The sequence below is a fragment of the Schistocerca gregaria genome, chromosome 1 (assembly GCF_023897955.1).
Source record: "Schistocerca gregaria isolate iqSchGreg1 chromosome 1, iqSchGreg1.2, whole genome shotgun sequence".
NCBI classification, from domain to species: Eukaryota; Metazoa; Arthropoda; class Insecta; order Orthoptera; family Acrididae; genus Schistocerca; species Schistocerca gregaria.
The window spans coordinates 704070215-704092322 of record NC_064920.1 but is presented as its reverse complement, the minus strand read 5'-3'; the positions used below and the strand labels follow the sequence as shown (position 1 = coordinate 704092322).

The following is a 22108-nucleotide window of genomic DNA, read 5'->3' as shown; positions in this document are numbered from 1 at the left end:
GGGTGAGAAATATCTTGTAGGAATTTAGCTTTGGAAGTCGTGTGTGTAACTATCTGTTCGACTAACTGACTGTTCGACTAATTATCTCTTAGTTTTATCGATACTTGCTTCGTCTATTAGTAAGAATACTCTATGTCTAACGAATCGCAGGATTTCTTGAAGCCAATGAAGTTAGTGATTGTGTTACGATTTCGTATTGCTCTAATCGTGAGGACTGTTTTCAAGTTAAAAATTTGTTCTTTTCTACCTTTTCTGAACCCCGCTTGGTATATTCTAGTTATGTGTTCTGCTTGGGGTTCTGTCTTTTTCAGTAGAGCTTTGGATGTAATTAACAGGGGACTGGAAGTAAAGATATGTCTCGTCCATTGTTGGTGTCTGTCTCTCTGTTTCCTTCTGTAGTGGATGGATTATGGAGTCTGACTAATCTTCCGGTATTCTTCCTTTCTCCCAGCAACCTAATAAGTAGTTTCAGCTACCGCTTCCCTCCCACTTTTCACATCTTTGATAAATAACCCGCGTTCAATGGGTGCTATATTGTTTTCAGCAGGCCAGTGTATTTTTCAACCCGATAGAGTGGAGCTGGGTTTTCCATTTGGGACTATTTGGAAATAAGTCATTGTGTTGGCTCCTCACAGTTTAGAAAACTCTTAAAATATTTTGCTAGTAGTTCGCAGTTGTATTTGTTGTTGGTTATCTGCTGAATCTTTCAAGTGAAGGCTCATCGGGTTGTATCTTGTTACTTCTTCTTTCGAAATTTGTGCGAAATCCCTAGTGTTGTTCTGCTGAAATTTGTATCTATTTCCAATTTTTGTCATATTTACGTTTGCCATTCTAATAATTAAATGTGTCTGTTTCATGATCTCAGTGAAGGTGTTCCAGTCTCTTTCCCTCTTGTGGGAGCTCCATTTTCTCCAAGGTGCTAACCTAGGCTCTATCGCTTCGTCACATATCTTGTTCCACCTTCTAGATTTTCTTCTTCCTGGTGGCTATTCTAGTTCTTTCATCGTTTCTATCATTGCTTCTCTTATCTCATCCCCGTTTCCTCTCTTTTTTTGCGTGAAGCCCTTTAACTAATTCCTTCCTCTGCCTGACAACAATTTTGTGTCATTTCTACGTATTTTTTAAAATTTCGGTGTTTGGTCTTTTATGTTGAAATTTGACTTGACTTTCTGTTGCAAAGTGTATGCCTTGTCCTCTTCCGACCCATACGTTCATGACCATGGTTTTGTTCTGTTATTGCCGCAGGACCCAGTTGACATGACCCTAAAAGTGTTTTAGGAGAGGACCAGATCTTTTCTCCCTGGTTGCCATTAGTTTTAACTCAAGTAGGGTGGAGAAGTTTATGAGCCTTCCTCCGTTATCACCAGTGCGTTCGTGAGCGAGAAAATTTCCTGTTTCCTTTTATTTCTTTGTTCTGTCGAGCTGCGCACTGAAGCCTCAAGCGAGCAGTCTTATGCAGTGCTTTAGTATTTTTTATGTCTCTGTTTCTAGTGCTTCTCAAATTCGTTCGAATTGTTTCTGGTTTTTCTTCTGTCATTATTGCCCGTACGTGACATTTAGGATCCTAATACTATTGGTTGCTGCTCCAAACGACAGAAGTGACGTTCGATGTGGATGTAAAATTTGTTACGGATTCTGCTACATTACGTTTGGCAGTGAAAGCTAATACAAGCAGAGTGACTTTTTCGTTAATTCTTTATGGCCTCTTTTCCTTTATAAATCTTGTATCCCTCTGATTCAAATGTGTTCTGATCTCAATATCAGGTTTTATGACGTGCTAGTGTCAGTATGTTGCATCTGTTCAATACATCCGCCATTTGTTCCAGTTTCCCCGTTTTTAGTAAAATGTTAATTATCACTGTGGCTAGAAGATGATTTCTCCTAATCATGATGTGGAAATCTCCCGGGACCTTCGATTCTTCTTTACATTATGTTCTAGACTCTCCAGAATCCGACACCTAGTTGTATTACTGTTTTCAGTAATGGGCTATTTACCTCCTGGGGAACTTTTCCTTCAGTGTTTACCATCATGGCTTGATTGATAGGAAATTAAGAAGATGAGATCAGCGCTTCGCGGGATGTTACGTCTGTGATGGAATCTCCAAACGGGTTTTAGCAGGTAGCCCAATATGGTAACAGACGCCTTTCGTAGCCGACCAGTTTGGTAACAGACGCAACTGATTTTTTGCAGCCGCCATCAGCATGCGGACAAACGCTGACCACGTGGCCGCTTGTTGCAACTCAGACGCGACGTTGATTTTTGTTTTGCTTGTTGGGCTGCGTCGTCCCCCAGACCCGCCATACTGAAATACGTCCTCTCTGCCTTCACTATCGTTGAGGTATCGCTGTCAGGAGAAAATGACTCACCCACCTTCTTCGCTACTCCGATTCACATCTCCATCCACCTCAAAAGCCACTGATATCCACCTGCTCCCCCACACGGCTGTCTTAAAATACATAAAACCTAAACTTAATTTCTTTAGTGAGTTATGATGCTTGGCGAAATCTACTGGTCTTTTGAAGGTTGTGGACGATCAAGGTTCAAATTGCCGTGTGTCCACCCTTAATAGCACTTCACATGCTCTACTTACGTCAGTTCAGCCAAGTGGCGGGTTGGTTCGTCGATAAGGCCATAACGGATTTCCTTGCTAATCTGCACCATAATACACTACTGGCCATTACAATTGCTACACCACGAAGGTGACGTGCTACAGACGCGAAATTTAACCGACAGGAAGAAGATGCTATGATATGCAAATGATTAGCTTTACAGAGCATACACACAAGATTGACGCCGTGGCAACACCCACAACGTGCTAACATGAGGAAAGTTTCCAACCGATTTCTGATACAAAAACAGCAGTTCACCGGCATTGTCTGGTGAAACGTTGTTGTGATGTCTCGTGTAAGGAGGAGAAATGCGTACCATCACGTTTCCGACTTTGATAAAGGTCGGATTGTAGCCTATCACGATTGCGGTTTATCGTATCGCGACATTGCAGCTCGCGTTGGTCGAGATCCAATGACTGTTAGCAGAATATTGAATCGGTGGATTCAGGAGGGTAATACGGAACGCCCTGCTGGATCCCAGCGGCCTCGGATCACTAGCAGTCGAGATGACAGGCATCTTATCCGCATGGCTGTAACGGATCGTGCAGCCAAATCTCGATCCCTGAGTCAACATATGGGGACGTTTCCAAGACAAGAACCATCTGCACGAACAGTTCGACGACGTTTGCAGCAGCATGAACTATCAGCTCGGAGACCATGACTGCGGTTACCCTTGACGCTGCATCACAGACAGGAGCTCCTGCGATGGTGTACTCAACGACGAACGTGGGTGCACGAATGGTAAAACGTCATTTTTTCGGATGAATCCAGGTCCTGTTTACACCACCATGATGGTCGCATCCGTGTTTGTTGACATCGCGGTTAATGCACGATGAAAGCGTGTATTCGTCGTCGACATATTGGCGTATCACCCGGCGTGATCATATGGGGTGCCACTGGTTACACGTCTCCGTCACTTCTTGTTTGCATGGACGTTACAATCCACATGTGTTACGACCCGTGGCTCTACCCTTCATTCTAATCCTGCGAAACCCTACATTTCAGCAGGATAATGCACGACCGCATGTTGCAGGTACTGTACGGGCCTTTCTGGATACCGAAAATGTTCGACTGGTGCCCTGGCCAGCACATTCTCCAGATCTCTCACCAATTGAAATCGTCTGGTCAATGGTGGCCGAGCAACTGGCTCGTCACAATACGTGAGTCACTACTCTCGATGAACTGTGGTACCGTGTTGAAGCTGCACGGGAAGCTGTACCTGTACACGCCATCCAAGCTCTGTTTGACTCATGCCCAGGCATATTAAGGCCGTTATTACGGCCGGAAGTGGTTGTTTTGGGCACTGATTTCTCAGGATCTATGCACCCAAATTGCGTGAAAATGTAATCATACTTCAGTTCTAGTGTAACATATTTGTCCAATGAATTCCCGTTTATCACCTGCTTTTCTTCTTGGTTTTGTAATTTTAATGGCCAGTAGTGTACTTTTGTAATCTGGCATTCTATTGCAATGCTGCAGACAACGTCGGAAAATATTTCTTTTGTCCATTACGTGACGCTGTTACAGTAGTCACTGAGTCCACTGTGTTGCAGGACCGGCCGGCAGCGGCGGCGGAGGCGGCGGCGGAAGCGGAAGAGCCGTCGGTCCGGACCCAGGTGGCGGTGGTGCAGCTTCCCGACGCCAGCGCTACCACCGGCGTGACGCCTCCCACCACCCAGGTCGGTCCCCGTATCTCTGTCTACTTCTCTCATATGTTTGAAGCGTTTCGCATCATCAGAGGGTCACGGTGACTTAGCACAATGGCAACACCATTGGAAACTACACTGAAGCGCCAAAGAAACGGGTAGGCATGCGTATTCAAACACTGAGATATATAAACAGACATAATACAGTGCTGCGGTCGGCAACGCCTACATAAGACGACAAGTGACTGGCGCAATTGTAAGCTCGGTTACTGCTGCTACAATGACAAATTATCAAGATTTAACTGAGTCTGAAGTTGCTGTTACACTCGGCGCACGAGCAATAGGACACAGCATCCTGAGGTAGCGATGAAATGGGATTTTCCCATACGACCATTTCACAAGTGTACCGAGAATATCGAGAATCTCAGACATCGCTGTGGCCGGAAAAACATCCTGCAAGGACGGGACCAACGACGACTGAACGAAGTCGTTCAACGTGACAGAAGTGAACCCATCCGCTAATTGCTGCTGATTTCAATGGTGGGCCGTCAACAAGTGTCAGCGTGAGAACCATTCAGAGAAACTGCATCGATATGGGCTTTCGGAGCCGAAAGCCCACTGGTATACCCTTGATGACTGCACGACACGAAGCTTTACGCCTCGTCAGGGCTCGTCAACACCGACATTTGACTGTTGATGACTGCAAACATGTTGCCTGGTGGGATGAGTCTTAATTCAAATTGTATCGAGTGTATGTGTATGGAGACAATATCATAATCCACGGACCCTGCATGTTAGCAGCGGACTGTTCAAGCTGGTGGAGTCTCCTTAATAGTGTGGGGCATGTGCAATTATAGTGCTATGGGACCCCTGATACCCCTAGATACGACTATGACAGGTGACACGTACTTAAGCATCCTGTCTGCTCAGCTGCATCCATTCGTGTCAATTGTGCATTCCGCCGAATTTGGGCAATACCAGTAGGACACCCCACACGTCCCTAATAGCTGCAGAGTGCTCCAGTGCCACCAAAGTTCCCAGACATGAACATTATTGAGCTTACATTGGATACCTTGCAGCGTGCTATTCATAAGAGATCTCCACCCCCTCGTACTCTTATGGATTCACGGACAGTCCTGGAGGTCTCATGGTGTCACTTCCCTCCATCACTACTTCAGACATTAGTCGAGTCCATGCCACGTCGTGTTGCGGCACTTCTGCGTGCTTGCGGGGGCCCCACATGATATTAGACAGGTGTACCAGTTTCTTTGGCTCTTTAGTGTGAGAATTCATACGCAAGTGTTCATTTGAGGGTTTCTGGCTCCTGCATTCGTGCACCTCAGTTCTGCGCGTACAGTGCGAGAGGACTCACGCCATCCCCTTGGTTTCACTCAAGTCAAGTACAGGAACATAAATTGTTAGATATAAATACACGTTTCATCTCGTAAATGCCTTTAAAGGCGCGCAAGACGCACGTTACTGCGGCGTATGCTTTGCTGAGACATACGTCTGCTCACTGTGGTTTCTCCATTCTACCTGTGGCCCTGAACGAAGAGCCCCAAGCTTCAGATGCTCACACAAAGTTACGACATTCTAGACAGGGAGTAAGCTATACTAAACAGCCTGGCCTGGCCAGTTGCAAAATGTAGCAAGTGATGCCATTAGAAGAGGCGAAAGTGAGTGGCAGAGTTTTTTAGAGTGCAATACGAGAATTATAATACTATAAATTAAAATTTTACACAAGGAAATTTTAAATTTCACTTATTGTGCGTAAACAGTACAGCGGCAATAATATATGATTAAACTTCTAAGCTTTACCACTACCGGCAGCAATAATGATTCTGCATGAATAACTATTCGAAGTGAGTTTGGATGATAGATATCGTCACATCATTCATGCTGCTTCAACACTGCACCAGAATTCAACAATTTTAATGGTTAGCACATCAATGCTAGTTATACAAGGTGTAACAAAAAGATATGGCCAAACTTTCAGGCAAAGTTCCTCACACGTAGAGGAATAAAATGTGTTGTAAGTACATGAGTCCGGAAATCACACATTTTCATTTTCTGCTTCTCTGCATAATCACGTTAATCATGGGAAACACAGAAACAGAACATACCAGCATTATATGAAACGTTTTCTAACATTAAATGTTTAAAATACCCTGTGCAGTAAGTTGTACTTCTTAGGTTCACCGTCCATGTTTGTTGTTCCCAAGGAACAAAGGTAATGTTGAAATGTGATTCATTTCACTGCTTGTGTTAACATGCGACTAACGGCTACTCTACTCGCACTAAGCAGGTAGCATCATGGGCTTGGTTGTCGGTACAGTTTAATTGAAGTGTACCAAACGGAAAGTTGACAAAAGTTGACAAATGCCCATTTGCTGCGCGGCTTAGAAGATGCTAATGGACGTGGCGCTCGGCGTTTGTATCGGAAGATATTTTCAGGATGACGTTTCCCCTACAAAGGCCATTAAAGTAACTGGTCGTTATCTAAGGGAGGATGGGACGTTTAAGCCTACTGCTCGTGATAGGGGAGACCTATAATGAGGGGACACTTCAACTGGAGGAGAAACTTAATTGTGCAGTAGATGACAACCATAGCGTCAGCGTAAGACAATTAGCTGCAACAAGTAATGTTGAGTATCAGGAGAGTCCTACACGAGAACTGGCAGTATCCGTACAAACCACAGTGTGTGCAAGCACTAGCAGCAGCTGATATTTATGCACGATGCGTCAACCCTCACTTTAGAGCAAATGTGCTGTTCTTGGACATGGCTCCGTTACAACGTACCAGATTCTAAATTTTAGCAAACGGTATATAGGGGCTGTAGAGAATACATAAGAAATTGTGCAATCACGCCATCAACAAAACTTTACCTGTTAACGTTTTGGTCGCCATTGTTGATGACTTTGTTAGGATCTCAAATTTTTCTATCCAGGCTCAACAGAAAAAAACTACCTTGCTTTCTTAGAGAACACTCTACCTGATCTGAGAGAGCATGTTCCTTTATGAGTGTGACGAAAAAAGTACTTCATGCACGATGCAGCTTCTCATCATTTTAGTGTTCATGTTTGTTGGTTTCTACTTAACAGATTCCGTGACAGATGGGTAGGTAGAGATGGGCCAATTCCTCCACGCTCTCCGGACCAAAACCCGTCTAGAATTTTATTAGTGGGGGACATCTGAAAGCACTTGGGTGCAGAACCCCGGTTCAAGATATACGTCTTCGTGTTCTTGCCGCTATTGTGGAAGACTGTGAAACAATACGCAATCCTCCAGGGACACATCAGCACAGCAGGGGTTCAAAGCGACGGTGGGTTGATGCAAGTATCCCTGCTAACGGAGAGCATTTAGAACATTTCGTTTAGGAAAATAATTCATACTGTGCTGATACATCCTTTTCTTGAGTTTATCTCTTGAGTAACGTTTGAAGTACAAACTACGCACAAACATGGAAACAAAGCGTTTCCGGACCTATGTCTATGTAACATATTTTCTTCCTCTACGTATGAGGAATGTATCCTCAAAGTTTGGCTATACCTTTTGTTTATGCCCTGTAGTTCTTAGGTCATGACTGATATGTATGATCGTACTTGTAGACATTTTGTACTTTGAGAAAGTAATTTAAATTATAGAGCGAGTGCAAGCATTGCTTGCAGGGGAACAATGACTGTTAGAAATGAAAGCTGCAGAAAGGCCACAAGTCGCACTTTCTCAGGAAGGTTACCATTCTTTTAAAATGCTGTACGTATAGTATCTCAGTTTGCTCACTGTGCCTATTATCGAAATTGTGGTTATTTTCCCACAACGAACGAGTTAGATAGACTTCATTTTTATATAGATTGTGTAATATGATCCATAAATCTTCGTAGAATTCGTTCTGTATCCGTTCTTCGAGTGCTGTTGTTGCTGCTCTCCAAGAGCAATCTGCTAGAGCTTTTATAACGGACACTATGCTTATCTATTTGTAAACTAAAGCTTTTTCCAGCTATTCTAATCAATAGGACGCAGATGTTTCCGTATTTCCATTCTACTTCACCCTACGTATCATTGCAGCAAATCTTCAGGTTCGATTGCAGTTTTCAGTGCCTGTTTACCCCGTACAATGAATAAACTCGTCCATGTGGCTCCATGATCATCAGTATGAGTCCTTTAAAGTACTATGAGGGTCTAGTATGTTAGAAGGTAAGGATATTCTAACATGATAACGAAACGAGAAGAGTGGTTATTCCAGAATGAATTTTCACTCTGCTGCGTAGTGTGTCCCGATCTGAAATTTCCTTGCAGATTAAAATTTATGCAGGACTGATACTTGAACCTGGGACCTTTTCCCAATCGGACAAGTGCTCTACCGACTTCTTTATTTTACTTTTGAAAGGATCTACCTCCATTTCAGCCGTTCCTTGCGCTTTCCAACACTTGCCTTTTCGGCATGGCTTCAGAGGTCATAACACAAAATTTTCTCTTCTTAAAGAAAATGTATTCGCTTCTGGTTGATTAACAGATAGAGAAACTCGAACAAACATAAATATTTGCTTCTTAATAAAACTGCTACTTCAGTTGCTCCTTCAGTTGAATAAATGGCATAACTAAAATAAATTATTCTTCTTCAAATAGGTGGTTGCTCATAAAAAGTGAGTTTTCCTTTTCGCTTGCGTCTTTAAAGAAATGAGAAAATAAAATAAGTAATACAGTATATTTAATTCTGAATTATATTATCATATTCCTCAGAGAAAAAGACAGAAAGTATATGTAAATAAATTGCTTCTTCTTTTGATGTTATTAATACATGCTGTGGAACTGACGTGAAATTTAAGTAAATATCAAATCACCTAAATAACGTAGTTACACACAGCTGGAAACAAATACACAGAGCACATACTTCCTGGATTTTGGTAACATTCGCTTCGCAGATGACATACATTTCAGTAGTGAGTACATGATGTTGATACTTTGATCATTTATTAGCAGATTTATGTCCTTCGTCAATCTTATTACAACACGAATATTAACTTATTCCTTGCTTTGAAATATTTTAACATATTGCCAAAATTTGTCTTATGATCTTAATTAATATTTATATTTCTCAACTGAGTCGGTCCGTATTTTATTGATCACATAACTGACAAAGTAACCGACAGAATCACTTCATCAGGGTATGGTATCTAAGCCTATACCTCCCAGTAATACAGAAAAACCATTGATTTTCCACTCTTTTCTGCAATAAATCAGTTCAAATACCATGAATGTTGTCATTATCATTTCCAGTATCAGTCAACGATGAAATTGATTCGTAAACATTTAACAATGAAGTTCGCCAATAGCCGTGCAGTTGAGATGTTATTTATTTTATTTTTACTTCCTGTTTCGGAATTCCATTAAGCCCTCTTATGGTCCCATATGCTTCCTCAAAAATAAACAATACTGGCGTACTGGGCCATACGTTCCTTGATGTCGTGAATTCTAAACCGTATTCCTTCTAAGACCTCACAATTAGGCGCTTGGCATACGGTTTAGAATTTACGACGTCCAGGAAAAAATGGCCCAATACGCCTGTATAGATCATTTCTGAGAGAGGCATCTGGGGCTTGAAGATTGCATAATGGAATGCCCAGACTGGTAGTAAAAATAAAATAAAATAACATCTCAATTGCACCGCTGTTGGCGAATTTCATTGTTAAATACTTGACCAGCCGCTGTCCCATTTCCACAACGGATCAACAGAGACTGACCCATCAGTCCTCGATATTTAACTTCCCTCCTCAGCTCGCATTGAAATAGTCCGGTTTAGTGTACCTAAGGTTTAATCTTCATTCATTTCTTCAGATTTCCTTCTTCTTGAAGTGAGGTCGCTGGTTGCTGGGCCTTCTATGATGTTTGTTCTTTTATTTGAGTCGAGAGACGTGTTGCTTCCATTGTCTTTTTTGTCTTGATGGGTCTTGCAATTGTCGGTGAGGTTTTAGTTTTGTTTTGATACGACGTGCATTTGTTCTCTATCCTTGAACTTGATTTGGCGTGATTTGTCTTTCGTTTTGGGAGCCTCAGTCTCAGCTGCTGAATGAGCCATTCTTCTTTTTCTGTCCTTACAGAGTGTAGTTGTAACGTGATCCTCAGACCGATTGTTGCCCGTTCTCACGATGTTAATGTCACCTGGAAAGGATTTTGGTCGTAGACTTTCACAGTTTCCACTGTTTTCTGTGAATCCTGTTCACTGTTGACCAGAATAGGTATATTCAGATGCCATGTGTGTTTGTTAGTTTTCAGCCGCCATAGCGACATGCAGACAGCGCCACCGCGCCTCTGGCCGGTAGCTGGACCATGCACCTCCGCGAGCACTCAGCACGCACGTGATCAGTGGAGTTGCGTATTGTACACGTTCTAGGCTATTAATCGTAGAGAAATGATGCACGGTAACCATATAAATTTATGAATGACGAGAAGTGTTTCAGTTGATCAATCTTAACTTGTTTAATTCCATTGAGAACAGGCAAGGGAAATCCGTTTCCCCGCCTCTCTCTACAAACAAAAAACACTCTCCTACATTGACTTAAAATAAGTTTCACATGATCACATGCAATTCCAAAGTGGAGCTCAATTATTCATACGGTAATTTTACTAATATTTCCGTTTGGAAAAGTAAATGTTCAAAAATGGCTCTGAGCACTATGGGACTTAACTGCTAACGTCATCAGTCCCCCAGAACTTAGGACTACTTAAACCTAGCTAACCTAAGGACATTACACACATTCATGCCCGAAGCAGCGGTTCCAGACTGTAGCGCCTAGAACCGCTCGGCCACTCTGGCAGGCAGTAAATGTCGTAGTTCTGTTTCTTCAATTACACATCTGAAAATTCGCGACGTTTTAAGCTTCTCATAAGCAAGAGTGACATGACTGCGAAAGGTGTATACCAAGAAAATCACCCAAAGAAATTCTAACATTTTTAACAACAAAACTGTCAAACCTAAGTGGACCAGACTTCACATAGTAACGATCAAAACCGAACTTCTAAGTGTCTCGTCTTAAAATGAATGACATCTCCAAATAATATACATTAGGAAAAACAGCTGTGCAGTACCCACATACTCAAAAACCAACACAGAAAGCTCGTCTTGCATTCTGCAGTGCACAGCTCAGCGGCAACACGTCTACTCACGACGAGGTTTCAAGCCAGACTTTTCCGACTGAACTATCCAAGCCCATTTCACGATTCGCCCACGCAGCCTTACTTTGGAAGGTAAGCGAGTGAGGTACTGCTGGAAGTAAAGCTGTGAGGGCGAGTTGCAAGTCGTGCTTGGATAGCTGAGTTGCCGGAATGATAGTTCAGCGTGTTCGGTCAGTGGGCCGGTTGCCGTCTGTAACAAAATAAATAAATAAATAAAGTAAAAAACTGAATGAAGTGTTCGTCGATGAACTTGAAAGGATCGTCTGATGTCAACCCAGACCATGATGACAATATCGACGAACAAAATGAAGAATTATAAAGAAAAAAGGTCGGTAGACCACTTGCACACGAAAGGCAAACGTCCCAGGTTAAAGTCCGGTTCCAGTACATAGTTTTAATCTGCTGGCAAGTTTCAAACTGTTCACTGTCTTACAATGAAACAGTAGCAGTGTGAGCCTCGCACATCCGTCTTTCAAAAGTCGGATTGGTGGGACGCACTAGAGTTTCTGTAGCTGAAATGTACCTTCAACACTATTAACACTGTACGCCCCCGGTAGTTGAGTGGTCAGCACGACAGAATGTCAATCTTAAGGGCCCGGGTTCGATTCCCGGCTGGGTCGGAGATTTACTCCGCTCAGGGACTGGGTATCGTGTTGTCCTAATCATCATCATTTCATCCACATCGACGCACAGGTCGCCGCCGAAGTGGCGTCAACTCGAAAGACCTGCACCCGGCGAACGGTCTACCCGACGGGAGGCCCTAGCCACACGACCGTTACTTTTTACTATTAAAACTATAACTGGCAACTATTTGGATTTGTTGTGGATAAAAAAGCTAAGGGCTTAAAAACATTGAGGTGAATAACGGCTTCGGACCTGGTGCGACTCATGCCGATGCATCAGCGAAAAGTTCTCGACTGGTGAAACAGTAATACCCTTAGGCGATTAAAATCTTGGAAACTATGCCGATAATATCGCGAGTTACAGATTCTACTGCACTATCTGGGTGGCTGAATGCGTATTTACCCTGAACCATGTGTTATCATGGCTGCATTCTGCACAGTGTTCCCTGTGTAGGCCGTTGTATCACGAGATACTGCCGTACTGCAACCAACTTTGGTCCCTCTTGGATGTAATGAAAGTTTGGCTCTCAGCGCCATCTCCTTCCGAAATAGGCCTATCCGGCAAGTTGCACTGACTTTTTTAACGGCAATACTGTATTCCGTTACAACTGACGTAATGTATACGACAATAAAGCGCTAGTGATCTTGAGATACCCCAAATTTTATCAGGTCTCTGCCCTGACGAGCACTTCAGGGAATGAAACATCCCGCGTCACGAAAAGTTCTGTTACTCCATTAAAAATGATGATTGTTGCAGTGTGGTTGGTCTTTCCACAGAGAGCTCGGCGGATAGCAATTAAATCAGTATCGAAAAATGTATCCATTCTGTCAGTTATTAAACCAGTAAAACAAATAAAACATGTGTTTAAACCTTTGTAAATGGAAAACCTTTATTCATTACTAAAGGTATCGGAAAGTAACGTCAGAACAGTCCATTGTTGCGAACGTCTGGACACACCTCTTCAAAACTCTAGCAATAATTGTGGAAACAGCTGTTGTATTGGTGAGATGCACCTTCTCTTTTGTCCAGTCGCTGAGGAAGCTGTAGATGGCCAGGCGAAGAATCATTGCTGACCTCTCGTGTAACCACGACGAGCCAACTAGAGTCATTGAAAATCTATTTTGAGACAAAATTGTTCTGAGCACTATGGGACTTAACATCTGAGGTCATCAGTCCCCTAGAACTTAAGAGCTACTTAAACCTAACGAACCTAAGGACATCACACACATTCATGCCCGAGGCAGGATTCGAACCAGCGGCCATAGCGGTCGCGCGGTTCCAGACTGATCCGCCTAGAAACGCTCGGCCACATCGGCCGGCTATATTGAGACATGTGTGGCCAGGATACGAAATAATGCAAGGATACATCTGCACAATGATTGGGTTGCTGAGATTCTTTACGAGGTGAATACAGTATGAAACGGCACTCGTATTGTTTTCAGCAGTAAAGACGGCGAAAAAAATTTGTACGGGATTTAATTCGTAATCTCATAGTGTATATGCAGATGGCTTAAATGGCTCTGAGCGCTGCGGAACTTAACTTCTGAGGTCATCAGTCCCCTAGAACTGAGAAGTACTTAAACCTAAGTAACCTAATGACATCAAACACATCCATGCCTGAGGCAGAATTCGAACCTGTGACAGTAGAGGTCGCGCGGTTCCAGACTGATCCGCCTAGAAACGCTCGGCCACCTCGGCCGGCTAGTATATAGTCTGATAACTCTTGTAAAATACTATTTCTTTCGTAAAAAAGAGATTCCCCTCAATTAAGCTAGTTTGATTCGGTTTCCACAACTTTCCAAACGTTTTTCCTATGTGGTGGGCCAGTCCTTGATTCTCAGTCAAGATCCATACTGGCTCGCCCAAGTTATTGCTCCCCAACATCATCGTCAATCTGTCAGCGATTTAACCGTCAATTTTCTGAAAGAGCGCGCTTGTTACATTCTCATGTTCCAGGCTGGAATACGAATACAGTACTGGGTCTCATTCGTATATTCCTTCATTGTACAAAATTTCTGTTGATTATTTTTAGAATTTCCCGTGAAATTTGTGGGACTACAACAGACGGCTCGCCATAGCAAAATATATTTCTTCTCTTTACTTTGTATCCTTTTAAGAATTTGATTATGTCTCGAAGATTCATACCATATTGCTGTCCTCTCACAGTAAAAGTCAACATTTTTCTAGCATGTGTCTGCAGTTGTCGCAGCTCACGTACTCATATAACGATTTTATTTTATCGCTGTAAATAACGTTTTCAGAAAATAAAAACAACATGTATGTAGTACCGATGAGCAGTTAGATGCAACACGCCATAGAGTCGTGAACAGATATTTATTTCTTATGGAGAGGTATGCTCGTGCTAGCGGATCAGAGCCGACCGGCTCTAGGCGCTAAAGTCTGGAACCGCACGAGCGCTGCGGTCGCAGGTTGGAATCCTGCCTCGGACATGGATGTGTGTGTGTTCTTAGGTTAGTTAGGTTTAAGTAGTTCTAAGTTCTAGGGGACTGAGGACCTCAGCTGTTTAGTTCCATAGTACTCACAGCCATTTTTTCGGATCAGAAAGAGAGAAAAGTAACGTAATATCACTTAACTTCATAGTCATTTAGATTAAGAAATATTTTCACGTATTACTATCAGATATGTCTTCAATGTAATAAAAAGCTGCGAACGACACTTCTGAGCTGTTCTCGTAGCGTCGGTAATCACGTCACAGTACCATTGCATCTGCACATGTATTGTGCGTTTTGCTGATTGCATATTGTACATATTTCACTGTACCGAAAACACTATAAGCCAAAAATAAGCGATGCCCCACGAAGAAAGTATCCAAACGGTGGTGTGGTTTACATGTAGCAACAAACACATGAATACAAATAGATTTGCATTTGAGAGAAACACGCCTTGCGCAAAAGACAATTTTATCTTTTCTCCTATTTCCCAGACATGTTTCGCTGCAGTTTCAGCGTCGTCAGTGGGTTTTTATTTTCTTTCTGTTAAACAAGAAAAATTCTCTACTACTTACTCACATACAGATTTGTGTTTTGAAGACAGAGTGTACAAATTTGGGAATGTGAACAACCATCGGCAGTATATGGAATGACGAAATGACAACAATGAAAATTTGTGCCAGACCAGGACTCGATAAAGGATTTTCCGTACGCGAGTAGTCGCCTTATCTGCTTTGGTAATCCGTGCACGACACACGGTCAGACCCAAATTTCCGTGCGTCGTCGTTCCTGCGTCACATGCATGCGTGTCCGGAGGAACATTGGATCATTCTTCTTAACACAGGCGCTGCAGCATCTTATTTTGTGCAATTTATTTTATTACCACGTGCCCTACTGTTTACTTTCACAGTTTATCTGCAACTATATATAGCTTAATATAGAAAAGTTATTCATTCCGAAATTTTACGATTGGGAATCTTATGGTTAGGCCTAGCATTTTATGTGAAGATTGTGTGTGTGTGTGTGTGTGTGTGTGTGTGTGTGTGTGTGTGTGTGTGTGTTTAGTGACACGTTTGTTACATGTTTCACTTACTTCCTCTAGTTTCCCCATTATCTTCAAGATTAAAAATTGCATTACGATCCTTCTTAATCGCAGCGATGCATTTAATTGGCTCAGGTTTGGCCTTACTTCTGTTTACGTAGAATTCTATTTGTTTTGTCAACATAGTGGGTGCCATTCTTTTAACGTCCCCATAAAATTTAAGTCTTCGTTTTCTCATATCACCATGTATGTCTATCTATTTTTTATTTTATTTCCTTATTACTTCTCAGCCTACAAGTTTCTCCATTAGCAATTTTGGGGCCCAATACTTTCTTAATAATCTTTCTTTCTTTCTTCTGAATTTCTTAAATTGCCCTCTTTCTACTTAAAATCGGTTTCAGCTCCACAGAGACGTTCAGGTTTGAATTACAGTGCTGTAATGCCTAAGTTAACTGAATTTAGAAAGTGATTTTTTATTATAAACATGTTGAGTTAATCTGAATGCAGTTGCCATTTCTTGACAGCGATCTTCGTTTGTAGCTTTTTCCAGACCGTTTTCTTGTATGACCTCCCCCAAGTATTTAAACTGAGAAACCTTTTTTTTATTTTTCCTTATTTTCTTTTCAAAAACTTTGGTGTTTGTTTAGTGCATGTCATATATTCCGTTTTTTCGACTGATAGTCACTTAACGTTTCCTTAATCAGCGTAAGAGCTTTATTATCTAGCCCTTACTGCTTTAATATTTGAAAAAGATATTCACGATCAACTGAGTCGTTGGCCTTTCTTAAAATCCACAGATGTACATACAATATTGTAACCAGAAATCCTTTGATGCCTAAGGATTAGTTTTAAATTAAGCATTTGTTACGGACAGGGCGTGTTTGGTCTAAAGTCTGCTTGGTATTCACCAGTTTTAGACTCTAACTGTTCTTTGGCTCGATCAAGTAAACAATCCGAGAGAATTTTGTATGTGACGAGGAGAAGAGAGGTTCCTTCGTAATTATTAACATTGGTACTATGCCCTTTTTATGCACTGGATGAATTAAGGCAGTTTTCCAGTCCTCAGGTATTTTCTCAGTTTGCCTGATATGCCCTACTAGGGAGGTGATCTCTTTTATAGCGTTAGGGCAAGCTGATTTTAGTAGTTCTGCAATTATACCGTCTTCTCCAGATTCTTTATTGTTTTTAAGTCTCTTAATTTGTTTAAGTATTTCGATTTCGTCAGGTTCTTTAGAGTTAAGTTTGGTGTTATTAGTTTGCTGTGGTTGGAATTTATTCGCTGGTTCTGGACAGTTTAATAGCTTTTCAAAATAGTTAGCAAGTACCTTACAATTTATCTGGTTGTTAAGCGCCAAACGGCCATTTTCATTTTTGAAGCAAAGACTTTCGTTTTGAATGTTTTACAAAAGTTTCTTGTATTGTTGTTTTGGAAGTCTTTTTCGATTTCTAAAAATTGAGTATTTTCGTAGTTTCTTTTAGACTGCCGGCTTAATTTAGATGTTTCTTTTCTTATAGTTAGAAAGGTGTTGTACGTATTTTCAGTTTTGCCACGATTCCAATTTTTGAATGCCTCATGGTTACACAAAACTGCTGTTTCACAATCCGCTTTCCACCAAGAGTATTTTTGTTTCTTTCAAAGGGGAATTAAATTTTGTGCTGTTGTGATGAAATTTTCTTTTATGCTTTGCCAATTGGATTGTTTTTTGTCAAGTTCGCTTGTTAAACTTGAGGTTATTTTCGCAGTGTCAAATTTTGGGATAATATTTTTTGATTTGAAGAGTTTTTGAGGTTGAAGTTTTACTTTAATTCCCACCATTAAATAATGCTCAGAATCTACATTAGCCCCTTTCCTATCTTGAACATTTAAAATTTCTTTGCAGTTAGGATGTGAAATAGCTATATGATCGATTTGAAATTCCCCAATAAATGTATTTGGTGCCTGCCAAGTTTTTTGTGTAGCACGGTTCTTTTTAAAATGTGTTGACATAATTTTAAGGTTAAAATTTTCGAACGTTTCAACAAGTCTTTGGCCATTTATTATTTTTTTTAAATTATGGGGACTAACATTAACAAATTCCGTGAGACAGAATGTATATCTGTGTGTGTGTGTGTGTGTGTGTGTGTTCGTGTGTAAATAAAATAAAACATAAAAAATTAATTAAATAAATAAAACTCACACCTATTCACCCAAGCATACAAACACACACACATACACACACACTCACACACACACATACACAAACAGATATACACTCTTTCTCACGGAATTTGTTAATGTTAGTCCCAATCATAGCATTCCCAGACTCAACATTTCGAATAAATAACTTTTCTACATTAATTTGTGTATGATTTAAGATGACAAAGTGTGAAAGAAAGCAAGTGCGACAAAAACATAATAAACAGGTAACCCACAGCATTTGGTAACAAGGTATACATAATAAACGTTGTATATTCTTCAAATTTATAAATACTGTCTTAAAAACTCAAATGTGTATGTGGACAAGTAGTAAAGAGCATTATACCCGTTTAATAGAAACAAAATAAAAGCTCACTGTGGTTGCTGAAACTTCAGCGAAACATGTCTGGGAAACAGAAGAAAAGACAAAATTGTATTTTTCTCAAGGCGGACTCCCTTCAAAAACAATTCTATTGTAAGCAAAGCCGAAAGAAGAGCTTCAACCCCAAAATGATTACAATTTCGGAAAAATTGGACTATTCAGTCAAGAGATCTTCACAAACTGAGCAAGACAAAGCGTTGGTCAACCTCTGGCCCTTATATAAGCAGTCACTGCTGGTATTGATTGGTAGAGCTATTGAATGTCCTCCTCAGAGATAATGTGCCAAATTCTGTCCAATTGCTGCGATGAATCGTCAAAATACCGAGGTGGTTGGAGGGCCCTACCCATAATGACGCAAACGTTCTCAATTAGGGAGCTCTGAGGCGCCCTTACTGGCCAAGGTAGGGTTTGGCAAGCGCGAAGATCGCAGTAGAAACTCTCGCTGTGTGTGGGCGGACATTATCTTGGTGAACTGTATGCCTAAGATGACTTGCCATAAAGGACAACAAAACGGGGCATAGAATATCGTTGACGTACCGCTGTGCTGAAAGGATGCCGCGGATGAAAACCATTGGGTCGTGCTGTGAAATGAAGTGGCACATCCCTGATCATCACTCGTGTTTGTCGGGCCGTAAGGCGGGAGACAGTCGCGTTGGCATCCCACCAGTATCTAAGGCGCCTCCAGACACGCCTTGGCTGCTCATTTGGGCTCATTTGGAAGCGGGACTCATCACTGTAGACAATTCTAGTGCAGTCAGTGAGATTCCAGGCGAAGACGTTTTAGTTCAGAATTTTCAAGTTTTTTCCGCGTTTGTCTTAATAGATGAACATTCAAATATTTTAAAATCCAAGTACGTGGATATCTGTCGACAGACACACAGTTGTCACCTACAGTACAAAACAGTATTCATGATATCGGAGTTAGGTCAAGGGCGAACAATACCGTTCTATGGCACAAACCATCACGACACAACTTCGAAACAACAGTCATGCATTGTCTTGCTTCTCGCTCCTTCTGAAAAAACATCCACTTCAGTGTGTCATTTTTTGTGGAACCGCAGCGTATGAGTTGCCACGTGAAAAAATATTTGTGATCCTGTTTGGGAGCCGTAAGGCTGCGGTAGAATTATTAACGGTTCCTTTCGTCCCGGCTGTGTGCAGTCCACTCCACGTCGTGCAGCATCAGGAGCTCCTAAGATCCTACTTCGCCACGATAACAGCTGCCACGAACTAGGTAAACAGAGCGCGGATATAGCCTGTGTCTCTGTAGTTCTATTCATAAATCACACCACAGGCGACCTTCCAGCTGTTTTGCAGGTTCAGCAAGCAATTTATTCATCGAAAACTCTACAAGATGCTGGATTTTGTACAGCAGCACCACTGAACGACTACGTGATGTGTTGGTCATTAACGGAACGATATTTTGGAATAAGATTTGCAATCGTTCGAGAAAAATCCGTAGAGCTTCATTTGAGTCATTTTCATTCATTTGTAAACAGTTTAATCTCTTAGTACGCTATGCAAATATGCTCTACGATATCAAGGCTGTCAGAAAAAATGTCTCACGGTCTATTGATTCCAATTTGATGCATAAACACTACTGGTGATCGCTTCCAGCATTCGTTTTCTTACTCGCTGGCTGTCGCATTCCAAATAACTAATTGCGACATCACTGTTCAATACTGTACGAAAATTGAGAATCCGTTCACCCCGCTCCCAGCTCGCGAAATTAGTTGCAAAGGACTAGAGCTCTACAAATGATTGCTTCGACAGGGAATGAAAGACGCACATAACGTGCCGTTTGGAACGTCAATAGAGACGAATAGATAAATCGTGGTTTTCAGTTCAATGTTTGATAGATTTTATAAGCGTTTGCTCTCTTTGTGGCGAATAATATGCTACATACCTCTTTTGGTTTGTTCTCGTCAGGTTTTCCTGGAGTGGTTGATAATGGCGAAGATTGTTTGACGCTACCCATTTATATCTATTCACTTCGAAACTTGTATCGTATTGTGCTTTTTGAACAATCGTTACACAGTTGGAGTGTTTGATGTGTCTGTCAAAAATACTTCACTGGTTATTCCTTTGCTACGAGTGATCACATCAAAAGACCTATAAGAAATGGGAGGGGGAGGTATGAGAAGAAGAAATAGAGCAAACGTAGTTTAGTTGTGGCCACGATGCATGTGTATCCATACGCCGATGCGGCGCTCAATCGATTTATTATACATCATCATCATCATCATCATCATCATTTAAGACTGATAATGCCTTTCAGCGTTCAGTCTGGAGCACAGTCCTCCTTATAAAATTCCTCCATGATCCCCTATTCAGTGCCAACATTGGTGCCTCTTCTGATGTTAAGCCTATTACTTCAAAATCATTCGTAACCGAATCCAGGTACCTTCTCCTTGGTCTGCCCCGACTCCTCCTACCCTCTACTGCTGAACCCATGAGTCTCTTGGGTAATCTTGCTTCTCTCATGCGTGTGACATGACCCCACCATCTAAGCCTATTCGCCCTGACTGCTACATCTATAGTGTTCATTCCCAGGTTTTCTTTGATTTCCTCATTGTGGACACCCTCCTGCCATTGTTCCCATCTACTAGTACCTGCAATCATACTAGCTACTTTCATATCCGTAACCTCAACCTTATTGATAAGGTACCCTGAATCCACCCAGCTTTCGCTCCCATACAACACAGTTGGTCGAAAGAGTGAACGGTGCACAGATAACTTAGTCTTGGTACTGACTTCCTTCTTGCAGAAGAGAGTAGATAGTAGCTGAGCACACACTGCATTACCTTTGCTACACCTCGCTTCCAGTTCTTTCACGATGTTGCCATCCTGTGAGAATATGCAACCTAAGTATTTGAAACTGTCCACCTGTTCTAACTTTGTTCCTCCTATTTGGCACTCAGTCTGTTTATATCTCTTTCCCACTGCCATTACTTTCGTTTTGGAGATGCTAATCTTCATACCATAGTCCTTACATTTCTGATCTAGCTCTGAAAAATTACTTTGCAAACTTTCAATCCAATCTGCCATCACAACTAAGTCATCCGCATATGCAAGACAGCTTATTTTGTGTTCACCTATCTTAACCTCACCCAGCCAGTCTATTGTTTTCAACATATGATCCATATATAATATGAACAACAGTGGAGACAGGTTGCAGCCTTGTCTTACCCCTGAAACTACTCTGAACCATGAACTCAATTTACCGTCAACTCTAACTGCTGCCTGACTATCCATGTAAAGACCTTTAATTGCTTGCAAAAGTTTGCCTCCTATTCCATAATCTCGTAGAAGAGACAATAACTTCCTCCTAGGAACCCGGTCATATCCCTTTTCTAGATCTATAAAGCCTAGATACCATTCCCTGTTTCATTCATAACACTTCTCCATTATTTGCCGTAAGCTAAAGATCTGGTCCTGACAACCTCTAAGAGGCCTAAACCCAGACTGATTTTCATCCAATTGGTCCTCAACTAATACTCGCACTTTCCTTTCAACAATACCTGAGAAGATTTCACCCACAACGCTGATTAAAGGGATACCTCTGTAGTTGTTAGAATCTTTTCTGTTTCCATGTTTAAAGATTGGTGTGATTACTGCTTTTGTCCAGTCTGATGGAACCTGTGCCGACTCCCAGGACATTTCATTTATCCGGTGTAGCCATTTAAGACCTGACATTCCACTGTATTTGATGAGTTCCAACTTAATTTCATCCACCCCAGCTGCTTTATTGCACGGCAATCTATTGACCATTTTCACCACTTCCTCAAATGTGATCCTATTTCCATCTCATCCTATCCCATTGTACATCGAAATCTGAAACATTACTGATCGTATTTTCACCTACATTGAGCAACTCTTCAAAATATTCCCTCCATCTGCCCAAGGAATAGACAGGAATCACAAGCAGTTTTTTTATATACACAATTTATTATACGAGAGGCCAAAAACGATTTCGTCATGTCCTTATGTCCTTTTATACACAT

General features: G+C 41.6%; 1 protein-coding gene across 3 annotated transcripts in view; it reads left to right on the top strand.

The window, feature by feature from the left end:
- The window catches only part of LOC126365752 (cyclic nucleotide-gated cation channel subunit A), a 487374-nt gene that overhangs the window by 96761 nt on the left and 368505 nt on the right, over positions 1-22108 (top strand). For all 3 annotated transcript variants that reach the window (XM_050008246.1, XM_050008256.1, XM_050008236.1), the window contains exon 3: positions 4164-4289. In XM_050008246.1, coding sequence (XP_049864203.1) covers positions 4164-4289 — 126 coding nt within the window. The remainder of the gene's footprint in view (positions 1-4163; positions 4290-22108) is intronic.